Source organism: Battus philenor, unplaced genomic scaffold, assembly GCF_028537555.1.
Source record: "Battus philenor isolate CCGP_79_NKW_IND1 unplaced genomic scaffold, ilBatPhil1.0.hap1 SCAF_6, whole genome shotgun sequence".
Taxonomy (NCBI): domain Eukaryota; kingdom Metazoa; phylum Arthropoda; class Insecta; order Lepidoptera; family Papilionidae; genus Battus; species Battus philenor.
In genome coordinates this window covers 16,521,287-16,545,120 of record NW_027181726.1, presented here as the reverse complement: position 1 = coordinate 16,545,120, position 23,834 = coordinate 16,521,287, and the positions used below count along the sequence as shown (strand labels likewise).

The 23,834-nt window shown below is 37.0% G+C and overlaps 2 protein-coding genes across 2 annotated transcripts in view; one reads left to right on the top strand and one right to left on the bottom strand.

Annotated features, from left to right (window-relative positions):
• Vps13D (vacuolar protein sorting 13D) overlaps window positions 1–19,551 on the bottom strand; it is a 72,786-nt gene extending 53,235 nt beyond the window's left edge. The window contains 11 exon segments of the mRNA XM_068773644.1: window positions 1,679–1,850; window positions 3,041–3,207; window positions 3,657–3,822; window positions 4,421–4,728; window positions 5,865–6,046; window positions 6,245–6,398; window positions 6,837–7,004; window positions 7,479–7,733; window positions 10,010–10,189; window positions 18,814–19,004; window positions 19,287–19,551. Of these exon segments, the coding sequence (XP_068629745.1) occupies window positions 1,679–1,850; window positions 3,041–3,207; window positions 3,657–3,822; window positions 4,421–4,728; window positions 5,865–6,046; window positions 6,245–6,398; window positions 6,837–7,004; window positions 7,479–7,733; window positions 10,010–10,189; window positions 18,814–19,004; window positions 19,287–19,383 (2,040 nt within the window). The 5' untranslated portion in view covers window positions 19,384–19,551.
• Window positions 19,552–20,246: 695 nt separating this feature from the next.
• Window positions 20,247–23,396, top strand: LOC137930407 (uncharacterized). The gene is made up of 6 exons (XM_068773648.1): window positions 20,247–20,686; window positions 20,756–20,881; window positions 21,136–21,177; window positions 22,003–22,070; window positions 22,663–22,866; window positions 23,044–23,396. The coding sequence occupies exons 1-6, from the start codon at window positions 20,353–20,355 to the stop codon at window positions 23,137–23,139; spliced, it is 870 nt and encodes a 289-aa protein (XP_068629749.1). The 5' UTR covers window positions 20,247–20,352; the 3' UTR covers window positions 23,140–23,396.
• Window positions 23,397–23,834: the final 438 nt, after the last annotated feature.

Sequence of the window (23,834 nt, the reverse complement as noted above, 5' to 3'; positions counted from 1 at the left end):
GTGGGTATTAAGTACATTGTTCGTTAATTTGTTTCAGGGATCGATTTATGTGGTCCCAGATCATTGTAATACTACAATAAGCGTTTTAGAAGTAAACAGCACATACTCTGAGACAGTATTCAAGCGAAGGATTTCGACAAAAAGTTTCGAGGGAAGTGAACGTGGTTTTTCACGATTTATTACCATATAATATAACGGAACAATATACAATTTTAAAGTGGCTAAGGCATGTATATGTTTACGTTTATTATATATGTATAAGGAATCTTACTTAGTATTAACGTGCTATGTAACCCAATTCCAAATATTAGAGGCATGGAGACGAAAGGCGCTAACACTTGATGCAGTACTACGTGACCAGAGGTATTGCTATAAGGAAGACATTAAAGAAAACATCTCATCTTCACACTTCAAAGTGGACAATTAGATTAGTAATAAAAATTTAATTTGTAATTTATTTTCACATAAATTATTTTTTTATCTTTCCGTTATAGTGATTATAACAAAATTTGTTATATCCGTCTCAAAATACCAGATCTTTTATGTCTATCTATCTCTGTCGTCTACATACCGAGTGGCAACTCATGCCGAGATCCCTTGGTCTTGGAGGGTAGTGATTCGATGAAGCATCTATTCAATCGTGTACCCAATGTTTGAAGGGTAAGAAAATATTTCAAAGCTCCACTAATTTTATTCGAAAACTGTCGTTTTGGATTGGCATGCAATCACAGTGGGGATCCCTCCGCCATAACATCGCTACGAACGTTTCGTACGTGCTAATTAGGTGCTTGTATTGTTAATTATTTTTACTGATCATTTGTGAGAAACCATGCTGTCCGAGTGCTGTTTCCTTTGAGACAATTGGCGATATATTTGCCAATTTCCCGGTTTTAAAAATTGAGCCATACCCACCACGTCACGTGGGGTATCTCGTTGTTGCTGCCGAGCCTGGAGGATGTCCTCTACATTTCCAGGATGACTATAGTCGTAAGATTAGTGGAGTCTCTTGTCTCATCAAGCTGGGCAAGGATTTTCATATTTATTCAACATACAGTCTGCTTATTTATTGAACATCAGCGAATACTAGCTGTTCCTCATACAGCATCCTTTTACTAAGAGCTTTTTTTTTATTTCATGGTCCCCGCTGTTGGGGACCTCTCGTTCCCCTATCTCGTGTGGGACAGGGACTTTTTAATTCTAGTAATTTATTCATATTTTTTAGTATTATCTTTCTTCTCTTTCATATATCATCTTATCTGTCGTACTGTTTCTTTCATTCTACAATTTTCCCAGTCTTTCTCTTTCATTCCATTAGCCATACATCCATCCTCAACCACTACATTCTAGGTTTCCTTACTATTTTATTTTGCAACATTATTTATTGTTCAAATATTTAACACATATTTTCTTTGTAATTATCATCTTATATTATACTATTTATTACACTATTTTTGGTACTACTATATTCCTTTTATTTCTATATTTTAGTGTTCGTTTTATTTTTACCTATTGCATTTATTACCACCTTCCTGCAGTAGCTGAGGAAGCGTTCTTTCTTCCCTTCGTCTTGCATGATGGCCTACTAAGAGCTTTACAGTGTCCTAATCAGGGAGCCCTCGAGTTTTGGTCCTCTGCGGAGCCTCTGGAACGTTAAATCAGAAGTTGAGCGGCAGCTTACCGGATGCGCGTGCAGCATGTGCTCCCAGTGCGTGATGAGGCGCGCGCGCGTCTGGTCGCGCACGTGAGCGATGGCTCTCCGCGGCCCCCACGGCGCCGCAACGAACTGCTGCGCCCAGCGCGCCGCCGCCGCGCAGTACACCACCTCCAGCGACATCGACTTCACCCATAACCTGCGCGCACACACCCAACGTTATCACGGGATATAGGAAAGTAACATCAAGAGAAAGAAAGCCAGATCTATCTGGAGTATACTAAAAGGAATACGACGTGAGTCAATGGAAGAGAGATAAATATTAGGAAAAAAACTGAATCCTATTACAGGGTATAAATTCCACTTTACCGTGTCCTACCTCCAGAGAAAAACCTATGAAAAACTTAAAGTATCACCGGGTATAAATTCCACTTTACCGTGTCCTCCAAAGAACAAAGTGATTTGTTGTGTACATCACAGTGACGATTTTTCCAGAAATTTTCTCACTTAAAACTGAATAAATACATTTAAAAAACTTTTAAGTTAAACGGTTTTTTGATACCCATATTGTGGTGGTTGTGGAAAAATATGTACATAGTCCGCCATATTGGAACGGCGTCCATCTTGAATTTGAAATTTTTATAATGTAATTGATTTTATTATATTGTATTGTCATCTAAATTAAATGTGTGTACCAAATTTCAGATCAATCTGACAACGGGAAGGTGCTTAAATTTCAATTTCTAATTTTGATCCAAATAAATTCCGTACGGGTCGAACTAACTAAAACCGTTTAAAAATAGGGAGTTATTACTCTCTCGAACAGAAGATGTTTTACGATGCTATTCAACTTACTCCCTTTTTAGATCCATCAAGTACTATTTCCGATTTTATTAAATATTTAATTGTTGGAACTTTATAGTTTCGGACCGCGCCGATAGATGGCGCTTTGAAAAGATGAAGAAGAATATCCATCACATATTTATTATATCGAGCAGTGGTAGACCAGCGGCGGAGGAATAAGATTTACGATCATCTCTCTCGAGATACAATCTTATATAATTCACCCTTTATGCATTAATTACATAAAATTGCCACTGCCCACGAGTAGCCAGAAAATGAGTAGCAGCATCCTCTGCGTACTATAATACTGCGATCGCCAATCTACCTGCCAAGCGTGACGATTATAGTACATTCTGACATAGATATCTTTGAGGGAGTACTTTAGCTTGCAGTGGCCGTCTATAAGCTAAATCGACACGATACGACGTTTCCACGATATGGACGACAAAATCAAAGATATACTGGGATTTCTCGAAGAGTTGAGTTGGTTAGGCTAAGTTGCAGAAACCAGTTCGTGGTGATAAAGAGAGAATGTGGGACAGTCACTTGTAGTCACAGTTGAGGCCGAAGGGCCGCTTCTCGTAGGTAAGCTGAAACAGTGGGTCGCGGGGCGCGGGCGGCGCGGCGGGAGTAGGCGTGGCTGCGTGCGCGCGCCACCAGGACGCCGCGCTGGCCGCCGCGTTCATCGCGCTCAGGCCCTCGCGGATCATACCCTGCAAATACACCATACTATTTTTATATAATATACCAAAATGAATGCATCCATTATCTGAAAGGCTCTAAATTCACTCAATTAAAAGTAATAATAGAAAATATAAAGACAAGGAGACATCACCTGCAAATAGCTAAAAGGCAAAGTCGTTGTTGTAGACTTTTGTTGGTAAGGATTTGCCTTTCTCATGTTTAGGTACTAATCTAATGTCTTTCTCTACATCTTCGTCTTTCTTTTCTCTTCTTAAAATGTACAAACAGTGGACAACTACATAAACCTTGTAGGTAGATGGGGAGAAAAGTCTTGTTGTTGCAGTAGGTTTAAGAGATAAAGAGAAGAGTGACCTTTCTCTTTATGCGACTAGAAGTAAATAGATGAGGATAGGGTGCAAAACCGGTCATGATCTACGGGAGAGGATGAATGTTATAATCGATGGTAGTGTGGACTTACCTGCGGCGCGACGAGAACGGGGAAGAGCGTGTTGGGCGTAATGCGCTCGCGCAGGCATACGGCGCCCAGCGACACGTGCAGCGCGTGCGATCCGGTGCGCGGCCGCGTCTCCACGCGCACGCACACGCTCTCGAACTGCAGCTTCACGCCCGCGCCCTCCTGTGGGCTGGCGGACCTGTTGGTGCAGTGGACACGGTGTAGAATCATGCTCCACGTGGTCTCGAACCAAGGTAAGGTAGCATAAACAACTCATACCCTGACACGAGCTATCCCAAATAGCAGATGGACTGCGGATGATTCCTAACTAGAAAGTACAGGTCCTTCATACAGCGTAGAAAGGTATCACCAAAGGGGGTTTTAATGGGTAAGAATCCTGCATCACCCTGTCATTTCCAAAGGCAGAATATTTTGAACATCAGACATCCAACCAAAAAATTTTTAGATACGTAAACTCCCACCTGCCCTCCTAGTAATGGGGCCTTTGATGTCATGAAGGCTTTGATGGCTGACGAATCCACGTAGTCTCGACCCGTCGTGATAGTACGAAGTAACTGGACTAGTGTGACCAAAGCTTTCCTCGGGACAGGTAAGACCTTTCCGCAATCGTTCTCTTAAATTTTTAAATTCTTTGAACATGTTTTGCGAAAGAGAGATAATACACGGACTTGTACAAGAAAGGAGAGAGAGAAAGAGGTAGATGGAAAATGCAGCAAAGAAAATTGTAAAATGCTAACTTATTCTCATGTCCGGTGTCATCATCAGGCTCGGTGCAGAGATTGAGTGAGCCGCGCTGCAGCGTGAACTCAAACAATCCGAACACTGTGTCTCGTCGTAACAGTGTGTTGTCGTCCAGCGAGTCCGCGATCACATCCAGGATCTCCTCCTCGAGACGCGGCGCGGCCGGCTGCGAGGACTGCTGGGGCTGGGCTTGTGCAGTTGGTGTGCTGGGTGCGGTGGCTGGCGCGTACCAGCCCCACCACAGCGGGAACCAACGCACCAGGACGCTGCGCCCGGAGCTGGTCTGCTCCGGAGTCGATGCTGGCGTCGCCACTGGCACCTTTCGCATGGCCACCTATGTAGCCATTTAAACAAGTGTCAAATCAGTCACAGTTGGTAATAATCACACACTCATAACAGTGTGACAGTAACAACTTCTATTCAGAGAAATATTAAATAAGGAAGTTGTACTTATGATGTTAAGTAATGACCACATCACACTCATTATAGCAGCTCACTATTATTAATCTTAGCCACACCCATTGACCAATGCTTATTCTTCTTTCAGCCGATAGACGCTCACTGCAAGGCCTAGGCTTCCTCAAAAGGTCGATACGATGACCGGGCTTACGCTGCCCGCATCCAATGACTCTTCACAATCTTAACTATGGCCTCGGTCTACCTTGTGGGGTGTGTGTCCAAACGTCGATCGGCTCGAAGTCGCCACTCCCTAACCTTTCGGCTCCGCCTACTCCAAACAATTAATTCCAATTAGATCATAGTAATAGAGAAAGTCACATTCACATTAATCAATTGAAATAATCCGTTAAGTATGGCAGATCTTTTTTAAAAAAATAAACCTGCTTTTTCGTAAAACTATTATTTTTAAATACTTTACACTAGTGAAAAAGCTTTTATTGTTAATTGATATAAAAATTCTATCTTATTTGATATTTTTTTAAATAGTCGTCTCCATCAGAGAAGGTCATGTCAGTCATGAAGTTCTTGGGATGAAATCGATCACAAGCCGTTTCCTTTTACCCATTTCTCTGCTTTCAAAATTTTATTACACCAGTCGGTAGGTGATCATGCACATGGTCTATTTTCTATTTACAGAGACAATCTCCATTTGGACAGGGATGGATTTTTTGATAATTTTATGTTGGTTTAATTTTTACACTATTTAATGGAATCTGGCGTTACCTTGCAGAAGTCCATCCTAAGTAAGAAAAGTCGTGCAACAAAGGCGGTGCACTTTGTTGCACGACTACCACTGCATATGCGGAAGTGCCTAAATATTGTTCCTTTTCTTACTTAATTTTAACACTGTGAACACATCTTTACTTCTCAGTTAATGTGTCATTATTTTCTTAAAATGAATTGTATATCGTCCTTCTCCTACCAAGTGTGAACGTAGTCCAAGAGGTGTAAAATACATATATAAAATAGAAATCTTATTTTGAAAATGTGTAACATAATATAGACACGGACCTCCCGTAGTGGCTTAAGGACCGACAGCGGTGTGTTCCACTCGAATTCGTCCTTGACGAGCTTCTTATCCGGCGGCAGGGTCGCGGCCGGGTTGCTCAGGATGCTGAGGCAGATCTCCACGTACTGTTTTGTACGCCGGGCCTGCTCCAAGCACGACGACCACGTCGGCTTCGGCTCCATCCCTGCGTCATATCACCTCGTCATCGTCAAATACCATTACAAAAGTAAAATGAAGGGTAAAATGATGGTGATGGTGTATATCCCCACAGCGGAACTAAGAACCTTCTCGAAACCTTATCTCCAAATATTTACAATGGTATTATGGGGACCTAAAAGGCCTCCACCCCCCCACCCCCCCAAATATATATATGAGCACTGACAGCGATGGTGTGGGGCGTGGCATCGCAGCGCGTACAACCACCAGGAGCGCGCGTGCCCGGCCACGGGAGCCTCGGGCCGCAGCGCGCGGAACTCTCGCAGCCGACCGATCCGCTCCAGCCCCAGCGCGCAACCGACCGCCTCGCTGTACTGCCTCTGCAAATATCATCACAAAAAGTCTTAGTTCATCAACAAATTATAGTCGTTTCTAAAACCTACAAAACATCTATTTCGGTAGCACTACATATTACTTCTATGGTAAACAAAACACCATGGTTGAAGAATCCTGTAAGAGTATTAAAGTTTTTATTTCTTTAATTACTTTATAAAAGATATTCGTAAAAGTTATCAACAAAAAAACCTTTCTAGATTTGTTGCGTGTCTTTTTACAATAAACTGTCATGTTATCCCTCTGAATTATTGTTTAACAAGGACTTGTTAAGAACCTTCGTGGCATTAAGTTAGGACATTTCATTATTGTCGCCGTCTTAGCCCGTCGCTTAATGCTTATGTACTGCACTAGGAGTACTGGGGAACTTTTCAGCCCCCATGGCCTTCGGTTGCACGAACATACACCAGCTATGAATAACATACCGAGGTAAGATTGAGCTGGACGCAGGGGAGGGTGAGGTGGCACGCGAGGCGGGGGCGTGTGCGCGAGCGCAGGGGTTGCTCGCAGCGCTCCCGACGGACACGCGCACGTGCAGACGCCGGTGCGGCCAGGTACTTGTGCGGTGCAAGCCACGTCGCACGCATTCGCTCCTGTAGGAAAAGACAAAGTTATTATGGAATCCGACAAACTTAAACTCATTCTATGGTTATCTTCTAAATTTTTAAGGGACCCTAGTAATACAAGACATACAAAGTTTCACATTTCCACGAGGATTACTTTAATCAACGCTAAAAGGCAGGCAGAGGTTAGCTATAGGTTACTCCTACTCTTCCCCACAAAGGGTTAAAAATCTCAGCTCTTAGAAGACTTTGAGACACTAAGACTTATGGATCTCCAACTGAATACACGGGTGCCCATCAATACTGGAGTTAAATACGACTCCGGGAGACGTTTAACTTCCCCATCTCCCCCCGGCACTATGCAATTGGGTGTCAGTATAGTAGGGGGTGGGTGTGATCTTATGGGATAGCAGGTTTTCTTCCTATATGCCACTCATAGGCAATATACTTCTAGAAGTAGAGTTTAGACATTAAGGCTATTGTGAGTTTGGTGTCATCACTAACCGTGAGTTCAGCGATGGTGCAATCAGCCATCATGGCGGCCGGCCCCGGCATGGGGTCCCAGTAGACGGCCAGCTGCTGCAGCTCCAGCAGCTTGAAGGAGCAGCCGTCTGCTTCGGAGAGCAGCGTGAAGCCGCGCACCCAGTTCGCGTCGCAGGACTCCGCCGCCAGCGACTCCACTGTGAGGCCGCAAGCAAAAGCCTGCGGCGCGCACGTGATCGCGTCCTCGTACCGAATGTGCACATCGTTCAGCTTCAACTGGATAATAATTAACAGAAGGTAAAGTTCTACTTTTATCATCGTGGTGATCTTTAGACCTAAGCCTTGCAGTCAGCGTCTATCTCAGAGTTCCCCAAACTTTTGTGTGTCGTAGACCCCTTGCCATGTTTTTCCGTGTTTGGTAGACCCCCCTACTTACCTGATATTGATTTCCTGTAAATTTACGAACGAAACGAATAAACGTATTTGTTCCACATTCGTATTTATAGAGTGACGAATTGAACAAGTCAGTGCAAGGTAGCGAAGCTCAGAGACTGCGACTCTCAGGTTTTTACAAGTTCAAAATGTATTGCGACCACAACGCGAATACCAACATCCTACAACTTACACATTTTTATAAACATATATAATATTTTTTTTACTTCATAGGTACTTTTATAAATAATATAAATGTTTTGATATTATAAGATAGTATGATGTAAGTGAATAGGTACTATCAGTGTGTGTTGAGATCCACTATCGTGGACCCCCATTTTCATTTCATGGACCCCCAATTTTTTGTCGCTGACGTAGACCACTTGCAGTTGGTCATAGACCCCTAGGGGTTACTTTGGGAATCACTGCTCTATCAGATAAGACGGACTGAAAGTTTTACTTCTCACTGTAACTGCCACATTAGAAGCTGCATACAATCGCACAATTGTTCAACTTTAAGCCCTGACCGACAGCATGAAAGAGCATACATCTTGACTAGAGACTCTTCCTCAAGAACGCCACTTCCAAAGAAGATTCAATTTGTGTAACACAACCACAACAGAACACCGCGTTGACATACGTCGATAAAACAAACCACTCAGACTTGAATATGAATAAAAAAATTAAAGCCATCACTAAAATATAGAAATAAAAGAAATAAAGTAGTACCAAAAATAGTGCAATAAACAATATAATATAAGATGATAATTATAAAGAAAATATGTGTTAAATATTTGAACAATAAATGTAATGTTGCAAAATAAAATAGTAAGGAAACCTAGAATATAGTGGTTGAGGATGGATGTATGGCTAATGGAATGAAAGAGAAAGACTGGGAAAATTGTAGAATGAAAGAAACAGTACGACAGATAATACGATACATGAAAGAGAAGAATGATAATAATAAAAAATATGAATAAATTACTAGACATAAAAAGTCCCTGTCCCACACGAGATAGGGGAACGAGAGGTATATAACATAAATAATAATAATAATAATAAAAACCACACGTACACCGCATAAATATATTTAAACTTGATACTTTAAATTCAATATTTCTTTACTTAAGTGAACATTAATATGTGTCTTTTAAATATCGATTATCAAATTATTCGTGTAACTGCAAACAAAGCCCTATAACTTTGTAAATTTAACCATTACGTCTATTAATTTCTGTTTGGACGGAGTATTCATATTCCTGGTGGAGAACTTTTTCTCTACTACTCACGTAAATGGGCACTTAAAATATAATCAATCGTCTTGGTCTGAGACGCAACCACGTTTTGGTAACCAAACAAATGTATATCGTCTTTCAAAATAACGAAAATGCCGGACAACTGGCTTCTCACTAATTTCGAGTGGCGGTAATAAAAAAACAAAATGTTTTTATATAAATTCTTGACACATAATCTTTCAAGCGCATTCACGCACATGTGTGCAATGCGTACATCTTATCTTACTATTCATGTGCGTCCGTTTTGCTATTCCACATATATAATATTAAAAAATTAAATTTTTTTGACGTAACTTTTTAATATATTTACATAAAAATTAATATTTGTCTCTATGTCCTTTATAGAACCGTACACCATGAATTTGATCATGTAATAAATAATCTTTGTCAAATATGAACAATTTTCGACAGATGACGCCACTGACATTGCAAAAAATTTCCTATATCGCCGCGAAAGTTCTTGCTGATTTAAATTGAAACGCAAACAGTTAACAAATGACGTATTTCATTTCTACAAATTTATTTAGAACCGGTCGTTTTTGAAAGAAGGTTTAATTTCGATAGGGAAAACCTCATAAGTAAGAAAAGGACCAATATTTAGCCACTTCCGCACATGCAGCGAAAATTTCGCATTGTTTGCCGCATACGCATTTATCAGCGGGCTGGCGGGCGATGCATTTTATTGCACGACTACCACTGCATGTGCGGAAGTGGCTAAATATTGGTCCTTTTCTTACTTAGGATGGACTTCCGCGAGGTAACGCCTGATTCCATTAAAGTACACACCTCATGATCATAACTATACGGGATAAAAACTGAGATAACCTGCAGGTTCTCGACGATGTTGGCGAGCAGGCCGGTGCCGTAGCTGAGCCAGGAGGAGTATGAGGCGGCGTAGTACCCGGCGTCGCAGGCCTCGTGCTCCGCGCGCCACTGCGCCTCCAGCGCGTCCAGCAGCGACACCTTGCGCTCGTGGGCCACCTGCGCCTCCGCCGAACTGTCCCACTGTCAACAACAACATCGTATGTACCTCCTCCCAACAAAAAGCCAAACAACAAAAACAATTCGTCTAACAACAGACACCTTCGGGCAGTATAACAGTATCCATCACGAGGTGGTCGCAATATCACATCTCACGAATGATTCAAAATGCTGATGTGGCGAATACGGCGACCGCCACACAGATACTGGCGCACGACCTGAGGATGCCAATATGGAGTAGGGATGAAGAAGTGGTCGCACGAAACGTAATGTTTGTTAGGGCGTCGTTAAAAACAAACACACCAACGATATAAATAAAAATTGACTTTACTGCAGAGAAGTGGTGCAGCAGACTTTTGCTAAGAATAGAAGCAAGGATTAAAATAAAGAAAACAAGTAAATATATGCTGCGAAATAAGAACCCAATTAATTGGAAATGTAGACAAGGTGAGAAATTTGACATAAGGTAAGGTGAGAAAGACGATGAGGTTAAACATGAATGATTATGTGATGAATATGAAGAAAAAGTAGTAAGGTGGAAAGGAAAGCAATAAAAATTATTTACACCCGCACTGTAACGTACCTCCAACAAAGCAGGGGGAACGAGTACAGGAAAAAACAAGAAAAGACAAAAGGTCGTTATAAACGCAACAGATGGCTTACTAGTAATCATTGCACAAAGTGCAAGCAAGCTGTATTTAAGATCGTGTAAACATAACAATGACCCCACAAGTGGACCGACAACATGGGGTCGTGACCATCTTTTGGGAGAGCCCGTGCAGTCAGCCTTGCAGTGGGCGTCCATCGACTAAAAAGATGAAATATTCGATCCTCTGCCTTAGAGTCAAGTTGTGAGACGTCAGATGAAGCTTCCATCACCTAGGTTCCAGGGAATCGCTGCTCATCATAGTTGAACACATTTATATTAAAAAATTAAATTTTTTTTTATTCTACCAACCTTAAAATTTGACTAAACGTTGTTGTTTGCAACAAAAACAATTTTTATAACGTAAGTATTCATAATTACAAATATATTACATCATACTTTTTTGGACTTACATACAAAGCTATTTTAATGCTCTTTATTATATATATTCCATAAATATGCCGCGAATACAGACACCGTGAACATGGATTGCTAATTTATATGGTATTATAGGAGATACATTCCTAGGTGATGAAATAAAAAAAAATATATAAAAAAACAATTTCTTTGAAGTTTTTTAACATTTTAATTAACTATCTTAAAGCTTATGTAATGGTTTGAAGGATTTCGTAATTTTCTCTTGCTTGGCAGTTTTTAAAAGTTCCTTTAATTCTGACTGACTGCACCAGTCGCGTTAGCGATTTGCCTCTTAACAACAAGACTTCGTTCTAGACGGATCAATGTTCATAAAGAAATCGCAAAGTTCATATGCCATTCTTAAGATTTTTCAAATTAAATATCACGTTTCCGTGCTTGTTGAAGCCTCTTCTTAAAAGGCCTGCGAATATAACATTTCCTTCAAATCGGTTTCTGTCAAATCTTCATGTTGTTATTCAAGCAATTCCTGAATGTCACTTGATTCTATCTGTTGGAACCAATCTCGTTCTTTTTCATTCGTGATTACGGTTGTTTGCAATTAAAATCTGGACTTGCACAGATTCTTCGTATTTTCTGCAGCCAGAAGAAATCAGTTTTTTATCAAGATGACTTTAATGTTTGTGGCTTTAGTTCTTCGGATTATTTTATGTTGACGATACACTTTGCTATGTCAAATTTCTATTTCTGTCGCTTTGCCTTCTTCCAGACCATTGAACCACTCAGGGGCACCCTTTCTTGGTTACGTTCTTCACATAACTTCCACTTCTTCGATTATTGGACCATAAACAGTTATCGCAGACATTGAAGGTGAAACTAAAGACGAATCAATTTTATCTTCGGATTTTTTTTATCGATCGTACAGTTTATTTCTTGACATTGAACGAGCTTGATACGGATGCAAATGACTCCTCAAGGCATATACGTACAAGCATTTCTACTTTTACTCTTGGCGGTAACAGATATTTTTCGTGTCCAAATTTATTACTCGATTTTTCATTTGACATTATAAACAAGAAAAAGAATTGCAGAGACGTATTACTCGATCACAATATTTTAACGAATATGAAACACGGAACAGCAGCATTTAAAAATACACTTTATTCCTTGAACGACAAAGTTGCTTTCATTCCTTTTTACATTCTCAAAAACACCCCGGCTAAGGCGGCTTGTATCAAAGTCTTCGGAGATATCATTCAACAATATACTTTATGCTAAATTCTCATAGGATCTATTTTACTTTCTTTATTAGTCCATTTGACGGCATTTACAAAGAATATTGCAATCGTTACTAAACTATTGTCATGTATGTACTCATTATATCCGCAAATAAAGACATTTTTACCGGCGATTATAGGAATAGGGTCGCATTTCAAACCGCGAATAGTGGAGGTAGAAAGCGCAAATAAGGAACTATTAGGGGAACCGGAAAGTAATGTCGCTTTCTTAAGTTAAATTCACACGACTACATTATTAACGTTTTTATTTCTAATCAACAATATATTCACCTTCGTTATCAACAACCTTTTGTCATCTTATATAAAAATGCTCAATACTGAAGCGGTAAAGATCAATCGGTTTGTATGTAAAATATGTCGACAGAAACGATATTACTTTCCGGTCCCCCAAATAAAATTTTAGTTCATTATCTAATGGAATCAGGCGTTACCTAGCTGAAGTCCATCCTAAGTAAGAAAAGGACCAACATTTAGCCACTTCCGCACGTGCAGTGGTAGTCGTGCAATAAAATGCACCGCCCGCCAGCCCGCTGATAAATGCGTATGCGGCAAACAATGCGAATCACACAACCGTCGCCGCCAAATTACTCAACACGTGTTTCACACCTCCACGGGGCATCTTCAGGAGTTACACCGATTAGTGCACTCTGTGTTTGACACTAATCGGTGTGCGGTGTGTACTAATGTGTGGAATTGGCTAAATATTGGTCCTTTTCTTACTTAGTTCATTATCAACCAAATATTTTTTTCTCAAACCACCATGAGATCTGTAAAGGTTCCTCACAATGGTTTAATTAATTTAGTATTCAAGACCATATTGTACTTCCCTCACAAGTTCAATGTCCCTAATTAAAACATAGATTCTTTACTTGGAAAGCCTTATCTAAAATTTGTCTTATATATGTATGAGAACAGTTATGGCACAGCGGTAGATGAATCAGACTTGTGACCATAAATCTCGTGTTCGATTCCCGGGATACAATCTAACATAACTCACACTCTGTGCATTAATTATTGCCACTGCTCACAAACAAGATAATACCATAATACCCCCCAAGCATATCTTTGGGCATTGCTGAAATGGAGCAATAAAAATAAATGTCGTTCAGAAAAAATATAAACCAAATCGTAAAAAATCACCTACGTTACGTAAGATATATTATGTCATCCAAACAAGTTCGAGTTATTCATCACTTTGTCAAGATAAAATACATGGGCATAATCAATTGTACGTGATAACAACTTGTTTATATTTGAATTTGGATTAACGTATTGCCATATTGTCTAGCACGCCTAAAACTTTTTTAAAATTACGAATACTCGGTATATATAAAACAATCTTGTATATATGCAGAATATTAGCACAAAGTATAAAGATAAACATATATATCTTTATGTTCCATAAAATTAGTGCCCCTTGTGGATAATTGTTTACAGTTTTACAATACACTAGCACAGTGGTGAGCAACCTTTTTAATCGACGGACAAATTTACATTTTAAATTTTTTGTGCACGTAATGTAACAGTTGTTAATAATTTACAAAATTTTATTTTTAAATAAACATTAGAATAATGAAATGTACAAATATTAATGTAAAAACAAACAAATAAACAAGATACAGTACCCGGCGATATATATTGCACATCGATCTTTGGAAAGAGACAATTGGCTAATTTCGACTTCGTAGAGCATTATCTCTGTCGCACGAAATACGACTAACAAAACGTCACACAGGTGGTGTGGGACAGAGATAGTGCTCTAAAAATTAGCCAATTGTCTATTTCCAAAGGTCGATGTACAATATTTATCGCATGGTATTGTAACAACGATAAAATATACCTAAAAAAATGTTTTAATACAAGAGTATATATAATACGTACACAGCTTTCTGATCGTACAACACTCAGTTTTGATCGGTCGTTATTATTGTTTCGGTTTAGTATGTACCGCCTTTTTATTATTATAATTTTTAAAATATATTGATGTGAGATAATCGATAAAATAAATTCAATTTTAGAAATGCTAGCGGGCAACAAAAACATGCTTAACGGGCAGCGTGTTGCTCATCCCTGCACTGGCATATAATTTATAATGTAACAGATTTAAAAAAATGTTCATAAAACAAAACATAGAAATAACATTAGTAAAGACTCATCAAAAATAAATAATTTACAAATTTTAATTTAGATATTAAAAGATAAAACACAAGGAACATTTTGCGTTGAGAATATGTCCAATATTTGCAAGTCGAGTGTGAAGAGAGATTACAATCTTGTAAAACTAGAGTGGATAAAAGATCATAGCGGCTTCATTAGCAATGATGCTACAGATGTGGACCACCAAGGTGCCTCCCCAAGATTGCTGGCGACATCAAGGGTCTGCAGGGATTTCTCCAGGAGTAGAATTTCCTTGTGTATGGCTAACCCTAACTCAAATTAAGTTCAGTGCTGCATGGTTGCAGAAACCAGCCCGCAAAGACAAGGCAAGATGTTCACAAACATAAAAGACTCAATCTTGTTTTTAACTTGCTTAACTTAAGTTAGTAATGGGCTTTGAGGAATCTTGTTAAATATCTTGGGTGTTCCTGATATTAAACATATTGTTTCTTATGACCCATATACATAGGTGATAAAAATAAAATTCATTTAATAAACATTGTAACTTTTAACAGAACCTATTGATCATCAATTTATAATCTTTTTCAAATTTGACTTTACTCTACTTTGCAAGGTGTTATATTTGTGGAGAAGAAGTAAGAAGAAACTCTACAACAACACATCTTTTAATAAAGTCTAACAATACATATCTATACATATACACTTTGTCAGATATATCCTAAATGAAATCAAAATAAGCGACATGGTTGCCAAAGATATGGCAGCCATGTCGCTTATTTTGATCATTTAAATAATCGTTTAGAATTTTGCAAATGACAGTCCAACAATGTTTTACGGAATTGTATTCAAAAATCTGATTCTGAATTACACTTTGCAGTAGAAACTTTGGTACGGACTGTTATTCGGCCTTGTAAATACACAATAGTTTACATAGTAACCTAAAGACCTTTGAGATAAAAAATTTAAAATATGTTTATTATAAACTGATGTCATTATATATTATTTAAAATACATGTATCAGTATGAGACTGCAAATTGATAATTAATTTTTAATGTTAACATAAAGATTTGTGATTTTTACTTTATTTTACCATTAACATGTTACTTATCCGTTCCCATGAAATCCATAAACAAGCGTCAAAACATAGATAAGCAATTAGATTTTCATATCTTATCTATGGCACACTAACAGTGACTCATAATTTTATATTTAGTGCAGTTTTACCTTAATAAAATATTTTTATGCTTATTTTTTCAGTCTTATATGATAACTGATAATAAAAATGCCAATAAGGCATTTAATTATTATTCCCTTTGAACAATAAATAATATTTTAGGTAAAAGAAAAAATAACTAAAGTGTATATATACACTAGGTAGACCAACAACATAGGAAAGGTTGGACAAACTGGATGCGAGCGATGCAAGCCCTGTTATTATGACATTATTTGTGGGAGAGGCCTTGCAGAACATCTACCGCTAGAAGAAGAAAAAGAAGACTATATCTTCTCATTTAAATGCTCCTCGTTATGTAGAGTCAATGCTGTATAGTTCCGATTTATTATTGTTTGTTCAAATAAAAATACATTTTTTAATTTGGATGCAGGAAGTTACATTGGCGCAGCCCTCGTGTTTTGGTAAATCATGGTAAATCATATGTAAATATTCTCTTTAATTTGTACCGCTTGGATTACACCTGAATCTAAATTTCCCCAGCAAGACAGAAGGAATAAATATTTGCACTGGTGGTTTCTTACTGCCACCAGCAAAACCCATAGAGAACTATTCTCATCACACAAACAAATGTAGGTTGTTGATGATCAAAACCAGATACAATTATCCTTCATCTTCACTTGTAGAATGTTTCTAGAGAAGTGCTTTCCATAATAAGTCATCTTTTATACAATTATGAGAATGAATATGAAATTTTTGGTCATTATCTTTAAACAAAAATAAGGTGAAACCGTCAAATTACAAGAAAACAGTCTATAATCTTCTATATATATAAAAATGAAAGTTTGTCTATATGTCCTTGCTTGATCTTTAGCAAAGTTGTTGTGCATGAGCCCACAAGTTTCTTAATTGGTGTACCTAATTTTCAACAGATAGCAACACTGTTGTTCCAATGAATTTCTTATATTGCTGTGGCAGCCCATGCTGACTTGAATTTAAATGAAAATAGCGAACGAACGATGACGTTTCAAGTTGTGGAAATTATGAGATTCATGTAAAGCTAACATAATTAAAACAAATAGGAAAATAAAATCTAACTTTTTTCTAAAATTCCATGAGGACAAAGTCACAGGGCACTGCTAGTTTTAAATTATATTTACGTAAATATGTTGCACCATTTATACATAGTGATAACCTTATCATGATTAGCATAGTTTTTTCCATAGAGTCCTGATTTTTTCCATAGAGTGTTATGGAATAATATTTATCAAAAAAATATTTTGAAAAATCAAAGCCATAAGCTATTTGTAGCCCAATAGCATTAGCCATTTGCGGCGGAATAAATGAAAAACAATCTATTTTTGGTGACTGACACAATAATAATTAATTGGCTCTGAACCAAATGTTTGTTGTGAGCAAACTTTGTCTAATGACGCCTGAATGATATGTGCTTCGCCTTAATAAATATATAAATAAACTTTACATTTATTTAAAAAAAAATATTTATGGGATGTCGTCTTCTGCTTTGGTGTAATGAAAATGGGATAGACATTGACTTATCATTTATTCCTAAGTCCCCAAGATGGGGCAGAGGGCGTCCACAGTAAGTCGCCAACCCGAGCGGTCTTGAGCTTCGCACTTTACTTCGCCCCACGTCATTCCAACTGCCTTCACTTCTGCAGTGATCGTCCGCCGCCAGGTTTGCTTTGGGCGACCACGTCTTGGCTTTCCTTTAGGATTCCATTCTACGGCTTGTCTCGGTATGTGATCAGGGTCCATTCGGAGCGTGTGGCCTATCCAGTTCCACTTGCGTCGTTTGATCTGCTGGTAGGTCAGAATCTCACCACAGCATTTCCCGTGGTCTACGTCGGAGACTTTCTCAGGCCAGTATATACCGAGAATACGTCGAAGATAGTTGTTAACGAAGACTTGGAGCCGCAGCGTGATATCTTTGGTAACCTTCCACATCTCGCATCCATATAGCGATACAGTATTCACATTGGACTGGAATATTTTGAGCTTAACTCTCCTAGACAGCTTCCGTGATTGTTATATAGAACGAAGCCATGCAAAGGCTGCCTTTGAAGATTCTCGAAGTGGTGTCCTCTTCCATCCCTCCTGATTCCGATACTACACTACCAAGGTAAGAGAGTGTGTGGACTCTCTCCACTCCCTTTGTGCCAATAAGCAAAAGCAAAGAACCTGTTGCTCCACACCTGGTTGACTTAAATAATGTGACATAAATCCACATTGAAATAGGACAGCTCAATATTTCCAATGCAGGACATGTGTCTGCAAGTAGTGCAAGTGAAGGAGTGACTTAAGGGATGTTTAGTTTCATGTTAGGGAACATTGAATGTTAAGTGGACAAGAGTAACTACAGTATTTCCCGTTATTATACCAAAATTTATAATCAATATGATAAAAATGAAATCAGCTGATTCGGATAATGCAAGACTTATCATTGTAGCCATCTTTGGGAAAGACCTATGTGTGTCTGTGTCAATCAACTGATATTTTAATAAACAGTTATTTAATTGCCAAAGGCAGTTATTGGGTCATTCATTTTTACTATTAATTCCTAGTTATAAACATAGCATCTGCTTATTGCAGATTAATGTGCAAGCTATGCAATAGATAATATCCATTCCTTAGACTTCTTGATAAATAATAATATAAATAGAATATATAATAATAATTTATATTATATATGTAGAGTAAATATATTTATATTACATATATAGAGTAAATAATAATCTAGAAGACTGTGTAAGCATCCAAAGTCTTCTCCAAGAAAAATAACTAAACAATGTGAAGGACATTGGATGGTAATAGACATAGTTACAAGTACTAGCATAGACTCACAGAGTCCTTAAAAGAAATAGAGTCTTGTAAAACTTTAAAAAAGTCTCACAACCATCAATCTTGACTCCTTTCCAACTATTGTCTTCATGGTCATGTTGTAGAATATTTCATTTAACCCTCGCAATATCTTTTACAATTGTAGTTAAAATTATTTATGTTATAAATAATAAATACCTCATCTAAGTTGACCGGAGCTGCAACTATATATAACTTCTCAATGGCTATAAGCCATGGAGCAGAGCGGATCTGCCGCACTGGAACCTGAAGCTGCACCTTCCCAATGAACCCTGCCTTGATCTCCACCGGGAGACCCAGGTGACGCAAGGCATCTTTCTTCAATGGTAAATTCTCTAATTCAACTTTACCTAAAATCATAAATAAAGAATTAAGAAAGCCTTTACAAGAAGTTTTTATATTTAATATAAGTTGTTAAATGTTTTATAAACAGCTACTATACCACCAATTTAAAAAATTATTCTTATTTTAGAGACGATAAAAATATAATTTAATTTTCTTAACTATTAAATGCACCGAAATAATGATCTATTTTTTTCGAACTTTCACTGACCTCAAGATAAATGAAAAAAAACGTATAAATCTATGTTTATGTCAGTGAATTATGACGATAACTGGAAGCTGTGACTTACCGGACAGTAAGGCCACGCTCAACTGGTCCGTGTTTAAATTCTCCACGTATTTGCCTAGATAGTTGTTCAATACCCAAGCCACCAGACCTTCCAACATGGTGCATGGTCAAATATCAATTTCACTTAGCACTTAACAATACTTTCTTAATAATATCCCTTTATAACTATACCCTAAGATAAAGCGAACACCTAAAAATTTAATAAGTGAAACACTATAACGACATTTATTTATTTTGCTATTTTTTATCGCACCGATGTTATATGTGTTATGAAATTTGTTTTCCTTCGTTGACATGTGTCACTGCTTATGACATAATAGTATTTTGGCCAATTTAACCGGTCGAATAACACGATCGGATATTTTTATTAAGTATTACCATATTGAGTTTTGAATTATGTCTGTCTTATCTATAAAAATAGCATCTTCATTTTAAATCAAATTTTATTCAACAATAACTATTCCATAATAGTAAAGTTAATTAATAATTAAATATTGATCCTTTTTTAGAATTTGAATTAAGTGAAACATCAATTATTGGTCATTATTTATAATAAAAACACCCTTTTTATTGTTTAAATACCCATACTTTACATAAATTTTATTACTTTTATCATATAATAATGATATTATGGGGTGACGTGATCTAAACTTTTTATGTACTCCACCTATGATGATTTCCTGTTTTTTATATTTAAGATAGCGAGATATGTAGTCATACTTTTTACAGTTTGTATTATATAACTAATTGTTATAATGGTTCAATTTCAATTTTATAAAGATAGAAAAAAACAATTCAAAGTTCAAGCGAAAAATTTGCTCAATAATTTATTATTGCTCGGTAAAAATCGGGTATTTTTAATTGTAGTTTATACTTTATAAATGTATAAGTCATATTAACGTAAAAATCTTAGTTTCATCAGCTTTTGACTTTGACATTTTAAGTTGACGGAAAATTTGATGGCACGTAAATCGTAGCGTAAAAGATTTCGACGAAATGTATAAGATCACGTAGTGACTGACTTCTTAAGACTGTTTACTTTTTTGTTCTGACTCACCCCATACGAAATGAAGTCTATACGAGCAATGAAAAGGTTTTGTGGATCGTCTGCTGATTATTTTAATACATGTTATCATAAGAGACCGTCGAGACTCCAAGTTCGTTATAGTGCCACAGTGGGTGTTTCAAATGTGAAAAGGTTCGTTCCAGCTCTCGTAAATGTCCGTAACTTGGGCTTGGGACCGACTTCTAAGGACTTTGAAGAGCCCACACAGATATCAGGACCACTGACGAAAGTGCACGCGGCGGAACTCCTCCTGCGGCTAAACGGCGAGGAAAGAAAAATATTATTCAACGCGTTACAAGAATTCGAATCTAATCGTATTAAAGAGGAATTTGAAGGTATTACTGTGAATAAATGCTATATGTAGGAATTAATTAATAAGGCTATAAAGTGATTGGTTTTATTAGATAAACTAGCAGGTCAGAGATGGAGGAGTAAGCTGGGAAGACCAACTAAAGTGCCATCGCTGGGCGACGTGGACCCGACAGGAACCTACTGTCCTGTGCCTGAAGATTGGTTTAAGAAAAAATATGGTGAGTGTTTTGATTTACTGTTATATCTTAAAATTAATGTAAACTGTAGGTAAATTTGTTAATTTTTTCCATGTCCATTCTATCCACGGATAGATAAATTTAAAACTAAACTAAACTCTGATTTCTCTTTCAATAACAAACAGTTACAACTATATTCGGCATAATAAAATAAAAAAAAGTTGCTCCTTATACTATGAGAAAAGATAATGATTGTATTCATAATTCACTGATTCTTATTTTTTTTGTTTCTCCAGCTGCTTCTGTACCAAAACCTACCACCAAAGAACTGTTCCACTGTAAGTATTCTTTTTTTCAAGTTATTGCATGTACCTTTTAAATTTTTGTATAACTATATTAAAGTATAAAATTAGTAAAATCCCAAGAATCTCTTTAATAAATAATCTTACTACCAAAAACATGATGCTACCTAAAAACAAACTGCGGTCATCAACATAGCAAATTGATGAATTGTTTGTCTGGTTGAGTTGATGGGACATAATGCTTGACACAACTGATAGCCATTGGGGCCAAAAGATCATCAGATGGCAATAAAGAGCTGGTAGACATGGTAGGTGTTGGTTGGCTCCTACTGAGTGGACCAACAACATAGTTAAGGTTGCAGGAAATTACTGAATGCGGCCGGCACAAAACCAATATCATGGTAATCTTTGGGGAAGGCCTATGTCTTGCAGTAGCCATCAGCTTATAAAAAGAACTCAGCATTAGCTAAATTACTAAAGGATATCTTTGTATTCTAAGTATCACAGAGATGGCACAATATTTAAGTTCAAAGCATTCACACATTCTTTGTATCAGTTGATTGTGCTCCATGTGGTTTGCATTAAAACCTTTTTGATGAATTTAAATAGAACAGGAAATAAAAAGCCATGTCTACATGTTAAACTAAAATACTTGGAAAGTAAATAAGCAATCGACACATGATTTTTGGCTTCCTCTCAACACACAACTACATACAGTGAAATCATGTATAACTTGTTAAGTTTGTATTTAAAATAGACTTCAAAACTTTATATGCGCTAGAAATACAAGATATGTTTGATTATTAGTGTAAATTGTACAAAAACTCATTAAATAAAAAAAAAAACTATGTTTGTTTACAGTGTCCTTAGCAAATTCAATTCCGTTCATTGGGTTTGGCTTTCTGGACAACTTCATCATGATCATTGCTGTGAGTATATACATATACACATATATACACAGTCTATATATAATAAAATATACAAAGACACATGTATATATATATATACACAGTCTTTGTATATTTTATTAGCTCCCCTGCCATGTGTGAGACAGAAATGTTAAATAAATAAAGAGCAACTGTTGAGTTTCTCAGCTCTTTTCAAACAGAAATGCCCTCCGAGCCTGTAGTAATTTCTTATAGGGATGAAAATGTTCACATTTTATATTGATTGATATAACAGCCTATTGAAGTAAATGAAATTTTGATTTGATTTTAATTTAAATAAGTTGGTATTATAAAAAATCCAGGCAATAAACTGTTATAAGAATATTGTTAAAAATAATAAATAAATAATAAAAATTTTGATGTCCTTAAAGTTTGCAAATCTCTAGAGAATAAATTAGGTATATTTCAAATATGAGATTGATAATAGAAAGAGCTTAAAGGTGAAGACATTTTTTAATGTAGGTGGAAGGGAGTTATCAAGGAAGTAGTAGTAAAATTTTCTTATGGGATTTTGGATTTTGGGCGTTAGCAATGCTGCAACCTAACATGATAATGAAAGTGTTGACTCCACCAGGGTGACAGCATAGAGAGCAGCATGAGCGCGTACATCACGCTGTCGACGATGGCGGCGGCGGCGCTGGGCAACACGTTCAGCGACGTGATCGGCATCGGCTCCTCCTACTACGTGGAACGCGGCGCTGCGCTGCTCGGGCTTGGGGCTCCCGCGCTCTCGCCCGTCCAGCTCGACATGCCCGTCAGCAGGCGCTTTGCTAACATGGTACAGATAACATCTTAATTTATGTTTTACTTTTATGTTCCTGATCAAGTGCTTTGCAACACTTTTTCTGACGACTCTACTGCTAGTACATAATCTGTTTTTTTTTTTTTTAATTATTTATACAGCATTATGTCTTTTTAATAGAATATTAAATGTGTTATTAAAAACTTTTTGCAGGGTCGAGTTCTGGGCATCACACTGGGCTGCTTCCTCGGAATGACGCCGCTTCTATTTAAAGACGACGAAAAGAAATCAGACACTAAAGACAAGTAATATCTGCCATTCGCTATGAACCAGGTGAACATTAATCTATTTATTAACATAAGTAAAATGATTCTTGCATATAATGCTCATTAAAAGAGTGTTTATTTTAGAAAAATAATTACAAATTATAATAAAGAAATTTAAATATTATTTTTTAAATCAAGCAACCACTAACTCACCTAGTGAATTTTATAAAAACACATATGCACAAAGTTATAGTTTTAGGAGTAATAAAAATGTGACTTATTAACATATTTAAGCAAATCTTTTTAAAAATCTTATTATATGATACATAAATATTTTAAAGTGTTTTTAATGACTATGTACATCATATATGTATTAAATGGATTTCTCAGTAACCACTGTACAACATAATACAACAAGAACATAAAACCATTAATCCCTTCATTGAAATAATAATTATTATAATAAATTAAAAAGTAAATAATCATCAATGTGTTAAAATTGGGTAATCAAAGTATCTGTTTTACTTTTGAAGAAAGTGAAGGTTTGACACAAAATATTGACATATAACATATTTTGATTTTGAGACAAGAAAATCATTAATAGTGCTATGTTCTAAAGAATTAACATATGTTGCTTATAGTTTGGAACAAATGTATGACATACTCTAACTGAGACGATCTTTGTATAGAAGAAATCAAATTAATTACTAAAATAAGTTAATACCAACATAACGATAT